At 46.1% G+C, this 14,128-nt stretch overlaps 1 protein-coding gene across 3 annotated transcripts in view; it reads left to right on the forward strand.

The window, feature by feature from the left end:
* The window catches only part of KALRN (kalirin RhoGEF kinase), a 573,088-nt gene that overhangs the window by 174,850 nt on the left and 384,110 nt on the right, over positions 1 to 14,128 (forward strand). For all 3 annotated transcript variants that reach the window (XM_024756492.1, XM_024756493.1, XM_024756494.1), the window contains exon 6: positions 4,328 to 4,450. In XM_024756492.1, the coding sequence (XP_024612260.1) occupies positions 4,328 to 4,450 (123 nt within the window). The remainder of the gene's footprint in view (positions 1 to 4,327; positions 4,451 to 14,128) is intronic.

Consider the following 14,128-nt stretch of genomic DNA (forward strand, 5'->3'; position numbering starts at 1 on the left):
TGAATCAGCCATCCCCAGGCACTGAGGGGGCAGGTGGGAGGCAGAGACGAGGGGGCCGGGTACTGGCCACTGAATGGCCGCATGTGAGGGGCAGCAGCCTCCCACCGCTGGAGCCCCACAGTGCCCTGGTGGCTGCCTTCTGGGGGGCAACTGCTCTGTGGAGCCTGGGCAGAGGAGTTCCTACAGTCACATGCAGGAGGCAGGGCAGTGTCCCAAGAGCCTGGATCAACAGACACTCAGTGAATGTGCCTTGGGTGGCCTGAATGAAGCCCACTGGGGGGGCTTCACTTTTCTGAACCTGTTTTCCATCCGTAAAGTGGGCCTGCTGGAGGCAGTGAGATGATGCTTGTGAATGGACATTTTGAACCCTAAAGCACTGGACAGATAGATGTCAAGGCTGAGACTAAGAAGCTGCATTTCTCTGGCTATTAAGAACAATGCCAGTTTTCTTACAGTCATTCTTTGTATTCAAAAGTTAGAAATGTTAAGCTGTAGCAAGGAATAAGCATTCTGACCCAGGAGACTCAATAAAACTAATTTTTATTTTGAATGGAAAAAAATACACTCCGTAAGTTTCCAAATTGAGCTGATTGTAAACCAGGATGCTTACCTCCATTCTGGGCACTGCTTATCCTTTGGAAATGAAGAGAAGCCCAGAAAAGAAGAGACTTGCCCGCAGTCTCATGGGTAATTAGTGACAGAGCCAGGCCCAGAGCCAGCCTAGTCCTTATCCCACTTAACTGCACACACACATGGGTGCTTACATGCGTGTGCGCGCACACACGTTCTCTCTCTGCAGCCAGCTGCAGTGAATGCAGCAGAAATGCTGGTGACCCTTGCAGGCAACCAGGCTCACAAAAGTGAGTATTATATACAATTAGGCAGCAGATTCAGGCCTAGAGAAGACTTGAGACTGTCCCTAGGAAACTGCCACGTTGGAGAGACCGTGGTTCCTGATATCACATCGACTGTCTGGTCCCTAGGTGCCTGAGATGAGTGTCACCTCCTTGGAGGACTGCCTCTAGCCTCCGGCACAGCTGAACTTTCCCAGAATGCGCAGCCCCCAGAGACAGCTCGTGTGCTTCAGTATGGAAGGCAGATGGGGCGCAGTGGCCTGGGTGCAGACCTCATTGTGTGAGAAGCCCATTCAACGAGGCGTGCGGTTCCTCCAGCACTCTCCGCTCTCGCCTGCCTTTTAACTCACTGTTGTTATTGCTTTTCTCCTTAACTGGCCCGTGTTCAGCTCTCCTTGCTCTGTAGTCCAGCAGGGACCTGGCGCCAGGCAATCTAATCATTCTGGTGCTAGCACATAACTCTCTGTTTATTAGCATATCTAAGTACTCATTTAACAGAAAATACAGGGAAGGTCACTTCTAGGCCACTGGGATAGACAAGAAAGTATGAGTGAGCACTTTTCATCCTAAGTTCCAAGGACTTCAGGCATTTCAGATTTTCATTAATTTTATTGATCCTTTGGTCAACAAGGAAAAGAGATGAGGATTATTTTTAAATGGGGTTGAGAGGCAGAATTTAAAAGAACAAAAATTACACAGTGAAGTTCCTTCAGACTCCTGGGGCACTTGTCTTCTTCCCCTCTTGTCCTTAATAGTAATTTTAAAAAGCGCTGACCGCGTGCCTGTGGTGTGGGGTTGGCTGTGGCTGGCAGACCCAGCGTGGCGCACGCCACCGATCCTGCCCAGCCTCCGCAGGCACCCCCAGCCTGGAGCATCTGCTGACACTTGAAAGTGAAGGATACTTTTGCCCTTTATCTGTGTAGGTAGCTGGAAGTGATCTGGGTAATTCAAAAGGGAGAATCATCTCCAGATTCAATCCCATTTTATGCCCATTTGCCTTGGGAAGGTGATGTGCTTATACTTAACCATGGGTTGTCATAGCCTTGGTGTCCCTCTCCTGACCTCCAGACAAAACTCTAACTGCCCACAGGACACCTCCACCTGAAGGTCTCCTAAGCCTCGCAAACTCAGCATCTGAAACGGAACCTGCTGTCTCTCCTCCCCTACCCCAGCTTCTTGCCCTCCTCTTGAGGTGGTGCCATGGGGGCACCTTCTCTTACAAGGATCCAGGGCGCCATGCCAGATACCTGGCTGTCTTCCCTCTCTCTTTCTCACCCTCCCTCCCCAAACAGTTGGGAGTCCTCAGTCCCTTCCTAGTAACTCTCGCTCTGCCCACTTCACAGACTCCACTGTCACTCCCCACATCTGGGTTTCCAGGTTCTCGCTCTTGCTCCCCAGGATTACAGCCTCCTAACCATTCTTACTGCTCCATCTCTCCCCGCCAGTCCACATCCCATGCTGCTCTCAAAGCTCACATCACATTTCACTGCTCAGCTTACAACCCTCCACTGACATCTTGCTGCCCACAGTATATGGTCCAGGTTTCCTAAAGCCTGTGTCCAGGACTCTCCATGGTCCCTTCTACCTCCCCAGCCACATCTTCTCCTCACATCAGGTCCAGAAGCACAGAAGTGGTGCTTTCAGAGCCCGCTACGCACTGGACTGCCCCACAGTTCTGCCCCTTTGATCTTCCCTTTGCGTGGAGCTCACATCTCACTCTTTCACCTGGCTAATTCCTACCTGAGTCAGGGTCAAGTCAGGTGTCACCTCCTTTGGGAAGCCTTCTCTGCTCTTCCCTCTCTTCACACCATCAAGAGAGGCTGCTACCTTGATACACCACACTGACCTTTATCTTGATAGATTTCTTTGTTGAGTTGTGATTTTAATCAGGTCATATGCCAAGTTGTGCTAACTCTGTATCTGAGTCCATGTTTGCTTTCCACACTGGCTTTTAAGCCACTTAAACTCAAGAACCACATATTAATCATTTTTGCCTTGTATAGTGCCTGGCGTGTAATGAGTGTCAGATAAATGCTGGTTAAACGTAACTGAAAAAGTAAATTCGCTTTTCCGTTTAAAGGGGAAAAGTGGAATGAGGCTGTGATTCTGCCTTCCAGGAAAGCTGGCATGATCTTTGCAGCTTCTCAGCCTACACCTGTGCTCCGTTCTTCCCTGCTCTACTCTGCAACTGAGCTGCAGCCTTTAGCTCATCCCAAACTATGGACCATGAGTTCCAAGTATAGCGATCCTCTTCTCCAAAGGTTTAACACGTTTCCTGGCTATATCACTTGACTACTCTGGGCAGAGAATTACAGAAAATCCAAATTAAACCAGTTTGAATAATAAAGAGGATTTCTTGGCTCAGGTACTAAGCAAGTCCAGACACAGTGTGGAGATCAGGCAAGGCTTAATCAGGGCTCTGCTTGTTTCCTGCCATTGTTTTGGCTACACTCTTTCTCTGCCCATTGGCTTCACCCTCAAGCTGCCAGCAGAATGGGTACAGCAATTTGAGGTGCAGGGTCACAACGACAGTATCAGAGGAAGAGAAGTCATATCTAAACAACTACAGTTCTGTTTTCCCAGGAGCTTCCAGCAAACTGCCCTTTGTGTTTTATTGTACTGAATTGGATAACGTTCCCGTTTCTAAGACAATCCCATGGGTCAGGAAATGTCATACACTGATTGGCTTAGATCTGGTGTCCTGAGAAGGGGTAACCCTTAGAGTGACCAGGCTTTCCCTTGGAATTGAGGTTCTGGTTAGCTCCCCTAAAAGTGAGTGGGCCACCTGTGGGAGAGGTGGAAACCTAAATGAAAACCAGGTACAGAGCCGTGGGGAGGAAAATGGCTCAGTGCCCACTGTGCTAGGCAGTATTCACTCTACCCTTAAAATCCTCCTCTGCTGGTTCCTCATGGGTCATAGCAGAAACCCTGGAACTGTGAGGCTGTGGAGTCACAAGAAAAGGTGACTGCGTTCAGAGTCAGTTCAACAATATGTGGTCGGGCAGTGTAAGTGGGATGGGGCATGTTAGGATGCCCTGTGGCTTCCAACAAGTGTCTCTCTCTCCTGCTGGGGCAGTAGGGAGTGGATTAAACCTCCCACTTGTCTCCACTTCACCCGTCCCTAAAGCATGCATTGAGGGGGGCATGGCTTTTGACGATTTCTAAAAGCTTTTAAAAGGGGAAGTAACTAGGGAAAGTGAGCAGCTTCCTCCCCCTTCTCCTTGGTCCTCTTACTCATTTTCTCTCTTCCTCTAGGCTCTGTAGGAAAACATAGAGGCTGGTGGCAGGGCCTTCTGCTAAGGAGGAGGGCTCTCCTGGGAAGCCAGGGTGTGGGCCACCCCCGACCCTGAGCATGATGACTGGTCCTCACTGGGCCCCAGCAGGAAGGCTGCTTTTCTCCCAGTAGCTCTGAAAGTTCCTTGCTGTTGGACCCATACCCCCATGATGACTGTGCACCTTCTTTCCCCCTCTAGATGTTCGACTGGATAAGCCACAACAAGGAGTTATTCCTCCAGAGCCATACAGAGATTGGAGTCAGCTACCAGCACGCCCTGGACCTCCAGACGCAGCACAATCACTTCGCCATGAACTCCATGGTGAGTGCAGGGTCTCTTCTCGGGGGCAGGAGAATAACGAGGGGGCCGGGGCTGCGGTGGAGAGGGCAGAAACAGACTTGCAAGCCGAGGAGGAGTGAGCAACTCTGAACACGCGGCCCCTTGTAGCATTCCATTTGCCAAGACAGGGACGAGCGCAGGACACATGGTGAGCCGGCTGTTCCCGCAGCAGGCTATGGCCTCATTTCTGCCTCCGGACCCTGCTTTACAGGGTGAAGGGAACGTGCTAGGGTTGTAGAAGCCATCAGCCCAGTGCAGGACTAGAAAGGAGAGTGCCCAGTTCCACTCCGCTGACTAAACCCACTGGCACATGTGAGTCACTAAGCTGGGATGAGAGGCACCTCAGGCTGTGGCGTGTTGGAAACGGTTGAGTGAACTGGGCTGCTTAGACTAGAGAAGAGGAGCCTTGCGGGACACACAGTTGCTGCCTTCAGTTATGTGGAGGGCCGCCTTGGAGAGAAGAGGGTGGAATTGTTTTGTGTTGGTCTAGGAGGCAGAACAGTCCAGGGGACGGCAGTTGGAGGGGGAGGCAGCGCATGGCTCAGGAGGTGGGATGTACTGGAAGTTAGTGAGCTCCCCGGGATGGGGAGACTTCAAGCAGACGCTGAATTCAGAGAGGGATGTTTGCTAGCTGTGTGGCCATAGGAAATTTACCTGGCTGTGCTTCCGTTTCTTCATCTGTAAAATGGAAATAATAATAGCCACCTTATAGGGCTGCCGTGAGGATGCGGTGAGTTAATTGTAAGGTGGCTGGAGATGTGCCTGGTACATGGTCCATTATCAGTAAATATCGGAGTTATGATAATGAAGATGCTGGTGATACAGGAATCTAGTCCAGATGACACCTGTGACTCCTCGTAAAACTAACACTTTGGGATAGTAATTTTTCCATGTGGTCTCCCCAAGACTTTGAAATCTTGTCTGCCCCTTGGTCCCGTTGTATCTGAAATGTCTGCAGCCTAAGTATGCCTCGACATCTCTCTCTCTCCCCTCTGCCAGCTCTTCCTGCTCGTACTACTGGTCCAAAAGAATAGCTCCACCATTCCCCGTATATCTGAACTCCAAAGACACCATATCATTTCATCTGGTGATGCTGGGAGAGGGGCAGGTGTTAGAAAAACATAAACACAGAGGATCACAGAGGCCAGAAAAAAAGATAATTTCATTTTCTATGGAGTTGTTTTAACAATGGTATACACTGGACTATGTTATACACAGAAATAATTCTGGCCTCAAGTTTTCAGTGTCTAGTCAGGGAGATAACTCAGACAGTCATGGTACAGCTTGATATGTGCGGTGACAGAGATGCTGAGTGACCTAAGAACCGTACAATCTCAGTGGTTTAAAGTAATAGAGGTTCATTTCTTGTTCCTGCCACACGCCCATCACTGGCGGATGGGGGCTGTGCTCATCGCACTCACTCGATGAGACGCCCAGACTGAGGGAGCAGCCACTGTCTCAGGTGCGGCCAGTGCCTCAGCAGACAAAGCAAGTAGCCAAGCGCACGCTAGCTCTGAAACCTTCCACCTAGGAGTGACGCATTTCCCTACCCAACACCAGTCACACGGCCACATCTAACATCGTGGGTGGAGGTATATGGTCCTACCTCCACGTGTTGGGCAGGAGAGAGTGGGTATTTGTGAATAGCCCTAATGATTAGCACAGGGAGCCATTGCAGGATGTAAGGTGGAGGTGAGCAGCGTGAGCTTTGAATGGGAAGGGACCTCTGGCTGCGGAATAGAAGGTTGTGGGACCAGGCAGGGAAAAGATCAATATTGGCTGTGTTACCAGTTTGGGCCACAGCAGTCTTGTGTTCATCTAAATGTAAAGACTAGTCCAACTAGTCTTCTATAATTATGTCTCATCCCAGGCTTGCTTTAGTCACAGAGGAGCAAACCAATTGATCACAGGCGATTGAGAACATGAACTCAAATCGAGTCAAGTTTGATTATCTTTGTGCCCTGTGGACTTCCCCTGGTGAATTTTACAAATTCTGTGCCAGAATCTTCATGTCACCCAACTGCCTGGCCCTAAGGCAGACAAACTAAGTTTAATAAGAAGCAAAGACAAACATAATTAGGGAGGTAAGTCTACCATCAGGCCCCTCAAAACAATGAACTACAAAGTTAAATGGAAAGAGCCTTTGGCTTTGAATTATCTGCACCACTGCTCTTCTCTGTCAATATGGATAACTGAGAGTTAATAACACATCAAAAACCTTTCCTCTGACAAATTTACTCCTGAAGTCTCCATTTTCAGGACAAAAAAAATAAAAACGAGGGTGGAAATTTACTGAAGGGAAGCATCTTCTGGAGCTGGGAGGGAAGAAGAGGAGGTTTAATATACAACAGCCAATTAGCATGTTCCAGCCCGTCCGTCTCTAGTCTCCCTTTGCGGTGCCTGGTTAGCCTGATTAGGCTGGCTCTCCTCTGGCTGCAGGGCAGAGGAAGGGAAATCCCAGGGTTGTTTGATCAAATTGGCTGAACTGGTGCGTTATAAACGCGGCAGGTACTTTTGTTAACTGGGAGGTTTACAGGTTTCTTATTAAAAGGGACTTCCCCTAAGACGGATGTCAGCAACCCAAGGAGGTGAATGGAGGGAATTACAGACTCCTTTTCTCTGGCCTGAGTGATGGATGTTGCTGCCAAGAAGCAGATGAATTTAAGCAGCTACTGCTGGAGCCCAGTGACTGTAGGAATGATCAGTTACTCAGGGGAAGTGGGAATGTGGATTGTTTTGTAAGTTCACTGAGGCATTTCCTTTTCGGTTCTTGGAAAAGAACCTATACATATGCCCACACATCTGTCCATGTAAAGGTACGTGCAACGTACTTTGTTTCAGGCTACAGGTGAGTTCTTTGCTACTGAATCCTGTTTTATCAGTGAAATAGGCCAGTGATCCCTTACCTTTCGGGGAGGTCACAGACCCCTTTGAAATCTAATGAAAGTTGTGGGTCTTCTTTCCAGAGAAATGTATGTGGACAACTTTTTTTTAGGCGTTTTCAGGGGATTCAAGGGAATCCTAAAGCCTACCGATCACCCTCCCCAGTATAAGATCCCAAGAACCTCATGACTTCTTTCTTCATTCATTCCACAAATAATTAAGGGTTAGACATTGTGCTGGATGTTGAGCATATAGTGGTGAACAAAGTGGTCTGTCCTCGGAGGTTCCAGTGGAGAGACAGGTGATACTATAGAATCTCTTAAGTAAATATGTAAATACAAATCAGTAAGTCTTATGTTGGAAGAGTCAGTGCTGCTACGATGGACAATAACAAAAGGGGCTCCATTTAAATGAGGGGAGGTCAGGTATATTTTTCAATTAATAATCAGTATTGACTTAACACTTATTGTTCATTCATTGATAGTAATTAATGGTCTGTGAATTAACTCTATAAGTACCAGTTCTTCTTTATAATTTAAAGAACCCCTAGGCATACTGTTTGGTAAATGAAGATGATCTAGTTATAATTCATCTGTTTTTTAAGTTCAGTTTTCATGTCTAGTTCTATATACCAGTTAAAGACCCGACCCCAGCTGAGGTGACCATTACTGAGAAATAATTGCATATCATTAAATCGTGGAAGCAAAATCAGAAATTTCCTAAATTTTGTCTGTGAATTGGTACCAATAAAGGCTATCAATTATTAACATGTGGATAGTGTGGGAGTATAATGCCCCACTGAGTATGGTGCATGAGCGACTCTGAAAGAAAAAGGTTAAAATTGGTTGATCTTTGGCTTTTTGTTATAACATGTTCTTTTGCAGTTTCCCCTGGGGAATCCTATTCTTTTGATCTTTAATAATAATAATAATAATAACCCACCTACTAAATCCAGTAGGAAGATATTCTCTGGCTTCTTATAGTGCCTCGTGAAGCCAGGTTTCCTGAGCTCTCTGGGGCCCTCCTTTTTCTTAATTTCGCCTTCTGTTGTGAAAGGCTTTCTCACAAATTCTCCTTCCCCTGAATGTGGCCTCCTGCTCTGATGGGAGTGTGGGCAGGTGGAATTAGGATCGGGTTGTACTATAATATGCAACAGAACAATCAGGTAGCCACCTATGCTCCAGTTCCTCGTGAAAAAGACACTCACAGGAGCGCATACAAACAACACAGTCTTATTTACAACTTTAATTAGCCGGTTCTTTGGGGAAATAAATTGCTAATGGTTTCTGTCTGGAGTTTTAAAATATGAAGTGATATTCATTTTCTGTTGTTAGGACTGTGAGGACTCATATTAGTGATAACCACGTGCAGCTGGACAGTAGGAAGCCCTTCTGCTGCCGCATGTTGATAGCCGCTTTAATCCCATTAATTTGCTCACCAGAGGCACATACTGCCACTTGATGGTGTGCAAATCAGACCAATTGCAGCAAAGCCTGTGGTGCTCTCTTTGTTTTGAGGGGAAGTTAGAAATGGTAGCACCAAGGAAGAATCAGATCTGGTGCGGGAGAGGTAAAGATTCTGAGCAGGTTTCCTGACCCCAATTTGAGAAGCCTTGCTCTGGGGTCCTCTGTCATCTCTGATTCTCAGCAGCCCCAAACCATGATTCCACAAGTAATTCCCTACCCCCAAACAGACAGCACTTCCTATGATGAAGTGACCCCACTTCCATCGCCCACACTCCCATCAGAGCAGGAGGCCACACACAGGGAAAGGAGAATTTGTGAGAAAGCCTTTCACAACAGAAGGCAGAATTTAGAAAAAGGAGGGCCCCAGAGAGCTCAGGTTTTGGGGAACACACGCGTGCACGCACACACACACACACACACACACACAGGCACACACACGATTGTCATGTTTAATAGCCAGGATTTGACCCTGTCATAGCCACAGAGTCTCTTAGTACACATAAAACCTGTTGAAAAAGAGATGAGTCTTAGCTTGTATGCATTAGTCTTTTTAGTACAATTTTTTTTTCAAAGAATCTTGTAGTAGACTTGCTAAAAGTGTAGATTTCTTTTTGGCTTCCACCCCAGTCCTAGAAAATCATAATCTCTGGGGCATGAGGCCCCCAGACCTCCATTTTTTAACAAGTTTCATGGGTGATTTATGTACATATTAAAGTTAGAGAACTGTTGTTCTGTGGAGATGTATATGTATTTATAAAATAGTCACACCCTAAAATAAAGCATTACAGGTTCTGAAAGAGAGTCCACTTCTAGTATGACAGCATGAGGCACTATCCAACCTACTCTCCAGTGAAACTGGTGGACATTATTTTAAAAGAACCATTTAAAGTCTCTAGAAATGGTCCTAAGTGCACACAGCAAATGAAACATTTATTCAAGAAAATTTACTAAAACTTGGTAAGAACAGCGAATCTGTGGTATTTGAACCAGGACCCTCTTTCCTCCCACCTCCCAGCTCAACGAAATGGAAACGCTACTCCAGACTAGTGCAACCAAGAACACAAGGTCTCCTTTGCCCCCAGCTCCCAATTGAAGGACTGTCTTCCCAGATAGGACATTTTCTATCCTGGTCCAAGCTACCTGTTGCTGAATTTAAGTTCTAGGTGAGTGTGGCCAAGAGGTGGGGACTCCTTCTTCTGCCTAGCCCCCACTCATGGAACAGAGGCTATACATGGGCACGACACTGCTGAGAAATAGTGTTGCCTGGGAATAGAAACAAACTATGAAACAGAGAGCCCCAAATCTTTTCCCAAAGCAGCTGCATTTATTTGCAATAGAGAGTAGAGAAGTTCAAGCCAATAGCACTCTCAGAAATGCCCTTAGGGAAGTTATGGTGAGAGGCAACTGGGAGAAGATTTCTAGAGTCACTGGAGATGTAAGGTAAATAGTAGGCAGGCTGGTTTGCCAGAGAGAAAGAGACTTCCTGGGGCCAGAACAAATCTTAAGTAGTGACCTCAGGAACTGTCCCTTCAAAGGAGCTTGGATTTGATTGGATAGATCTGTGAAGCAGATCTATATTTATACCCCAGGACATTGTTGAAATCAATAGAGTAATGAGCTGGAAATGAGTGGAATTTAACAGCTTGGTGTGGTCAGGGAAAGAGAAAGTTAAAGAGAGGACTGCGAAGACCAGCGTCATCCCAGGGTGACTGTGGGCATACCCAAGGCTGCATCCCCTGAGGAGCAACATCAGAGATTTCCCACTAAAATAATCCAGCCAGTCACTAAACAAATAAGCAGGCAAATAACAATTACAAGCCCCAGAAGTGTGGGAATCAGTACCCAGAGATGCTACGATGTATTATCTAAATGTCCAAGTTCCAACAAAAAATTATGAGCTATGAAAAGAAACAGAAATGTATGACAGGGTGGGGGGGAACAAATGGATAAAAAGCACACACAGGAAAAAGCAAGAAACAGAAAATGCCTGTGAGAGTGACCAGATATCAGATTTAACAAAGATTTCAAAGTAGCCATTATAAATATGTTTGTTTTTTAAAAAACAAAAACTGAAGGAAACTATAATTGAAGAAGTGAAAGTAGGTATGATGATATCATCTCACCAAACAGAGAATATCAATAAAGAGATAGAAGTTATTTTGAAAAGTACCAAAAGGAAGTTCTGGAGTTGGAAAAAACAATCACTGAAATGAAAAATTCACTAAAGGAGGTCAACAATAAGTGAATTGGAAGAAGAACCTTGAAGATAGAGCAATAGAAATTATGCAGTCTGAAGAACAGAAAGAAAAAAGAATGAGGAAATATGAACAGAGCCTCAGAAAAATGCAGGACATCATCAAATGTACCATCATATGCATAATGGGAGTACTAGAACGAGAGAAGAGAGAAAGGAACTTTTTAAAAAAATTATAGCTGAAATCTTCCCAAATATTGAAAAACTCTACATAGCCAGGAAACTCGAGGAACTCCAAGTAGGATAAAGGAAAGAGATCCACAAACAGATTCATCATAGTGAAAATACTGAAACCTAAAGACAGGGAGAAAATCCTGAAAGCAGCAAGAGAAAAAGGAGTTGTCACAGGGGAATCCCAGTAAGAATAATAACTGATTTCTCATCAGAAACAATGGAACCCAGAAGGAAGTAGAATAACATATTCAAAGTGCTTAACGGAAAAAAACTGTCAACCAAGAATCCCATATTCAGCAAAGCTGTCTTTCAAAAATGAAAGTGAAATAAGGATATTTCCACATAATCAAATACTGAGGAAATTTGTTGCTAGCAGACACACCTTATGAGAAACAATAAAGGAAGTTCTTTATGATGAAAGCAAGTGACCCCAGACTCGCTCTTTTGAATCTGTACGGAAAAGACAGCACTAGGAAAGGTAACTTTATAACTATAAAAGACAGCATAGGGCTTCCCTGGTGGCGCAGTGGTTGAGAGTCCGTCTGCCGATGCAGGGGACACAGGTTTGTGCCCCAGTCTGGGAGGGTCCTGCATGCCGTGGAGCAGCTGGGCCCGTGAGCCATGGCCACTGAGCCTGCGCATCCAGAGCCTGTACTCCGCAATGGGAGAGGCCACAACAGTGAGAGGCCTGAGTTCCACAAAAAAAAAAAAAAAAAAAAAAGACAGCATAGGTGCAAATTTTTTCTTCTTTCTTCTCGTCACTGATTTAAAAATCCATTGTATAAAATAATATGTACACAATGTACTACTGAGCTTATAACATATAGAAATGTAACATATTTTCCAGTGACAGCGCAAAGGAGGTAAGAGTAAAGCTGTATAGGGCTAAGAAAGTTACTCCAGATGGTAACCTGAATGCACAGGGACAGAAGAAAACATCCAGAAATGATAAATAAGGAGGTGAATATAACAAGAACTATAAACTTATATTTACTCTGCTTCCTTCTCTCACCTTCTTCAAAAGACATAAAATTATAAAAAGTGATACAATCTAACGCTCGGTTTATAACATTTATAAATGTAATATGTATAATAACGTCACAAAAAGAGGGGAAAGTGCTCACTCCCTCTTGCGAGAGCACCAGAATCACAGCTAACTGCTGAACAGTCATCTACAGGAAGACACTGGAACTCACTGAAAAAGAGACCCCACATCAAAAGACAAAGGAGAAGCCACAATGAGACAGTAGGAGGGGCGCAATTACAATAAAATCAACCCCCATAACTGCTGGGTGGGTGACTCACAAACTGGAGAACAATGTTGCCACAGAAGTCCACCCACTGGAGTGAAGGTTCTGAGTCCCACTTCAGACTTCCCAACCTGGGGGTCCAGCAACAGGAGGAATTCCTAGAGAATCTGACTTTGAAGGCTAGTGGGATTTGATTGCAGGACTTTGACAGGACTGGGGGAAACAGAGACTCCAGTCTTGGAGGACACACACAAAGTAGTGTGCGCATCAGGACCCAGGGGAAGTGTAAGGAACGGCACCAAGAAACGGAGGAGCGCTTAAACAAGCTTTATTTGGGAATGTTCCCGGGCGAGGTTCACTGGTCCGAGAGAAAGGGGCCAGAGAAGTCGCGCCCAGGCAAGGGTTTGGGCAGAATTTATAGGGGAAGAAGGGAAAGGGGTGTGGTGAATCCGGGAGGGCGCTGGTTATTCCTTATTTGGTGGTCTCTTCGGGTATCATGGCAATATCTGGTGCCGGTTGCATCAGTCTTGGGACCGTTAGTCCCGCCCCTCGAAAGGCGGGAAGGCTGGGCCAGGGGGAAGGTCCCCAGGTCAGTTCCTGGAACTGGGTGGTCCGGAAAGTCTCCAGGTCAGTTTCTGGAGCTGGGTGGTCAGGAAAGTTTCGGTCTGATGCAACCTGTGAGTCTGATTGCGTTCCCCTGCCTCGGGCCAGTTGGCCTTACAGGAAGGAACAGTGACCCTGTAGGAGACTGAACCAGACCTACCTGCTAGTGTTGGAGGGTTTCCTGAAGAGGCGGGGAGTGGCTTTGTTTCACTGTGAGGACAAAGACACTGGCAGCAAAAGTTCTGGGAAGTACTCCTTGGCGTGAGCCCTCCCAGAGTCCACCATTAGCCCCACCAAACAGCCCTGTAGGCTCCAGTGTTGCGTCGCCTGAGGCCAAACAACCAACAAGGACGGAACCCAGCCCCACCCATCATCAGACAAGAGGATTAAAGTTTTACTGAGCTCTGTCCACCAGAGCAACAACCAGCTCTACCCACCACCAGTCCCTCCCATCAGGAAACTTGCACAAACCTCTTAGATAGCCTCATCCACCAGAGGGCAGACAGCAGAAGCAAGAAGAACTACAATCCTGCAGCCTGTGGGAAAAAAAAACCCACATTCACAGAAAGATAGACAAGATGAAAAGGCAGAGGGCTATGTACCAGATGAAGGAACAAGATAAAACCCCAGAAAAACAACTAAATGAAGTGGAGATAGGCAACCTTCCAGAAAAAGAATTCAGAATAATGATAGTGAAGATGATCCAGGACCTCAGAAAAACAATGGAGGCAAAGATCAAGAAGATGCAAGAAATGTTTAACAAAGACCTAGAAGAATTAAAGAACAAACAAACAGAGATGATCAATATAATAACTAAAATGAAAACTACACTAGAAGGAATCAATAGCAGAATAACTGAGGCAGAAGAATGGATAAGTGACCTGGAAGACAGAATGGTGGAATTCACTGCTGCAGAACAAAATAAGGAAAAAAGAGTGAAAAGAAATGAGGACAGCCTAAGAGACCTCTGGGACAACATTAAACACAACAACATTCGCATTATAGGGGTCCCAGAAGGAGAAGAGAGAGA

Source organism: Neophocaena asiaeorientalis, unplaced genomic scaffold (assembly GCF_003031525.2).
Source record: "Neophocaena asiaeorientalis asiaeorientalis breed wild unplaced genomic scaffold, Neophocaena_asiaeorientalis_V1.1 scaffold22, whole genome shotgun sequence".
NCBI lineage: Eukaryota > Metazoa > Chordata > Mammalia > Artiodactyla > Phocoenidae > Neophocaena > Neophocaena asiaeorientalis.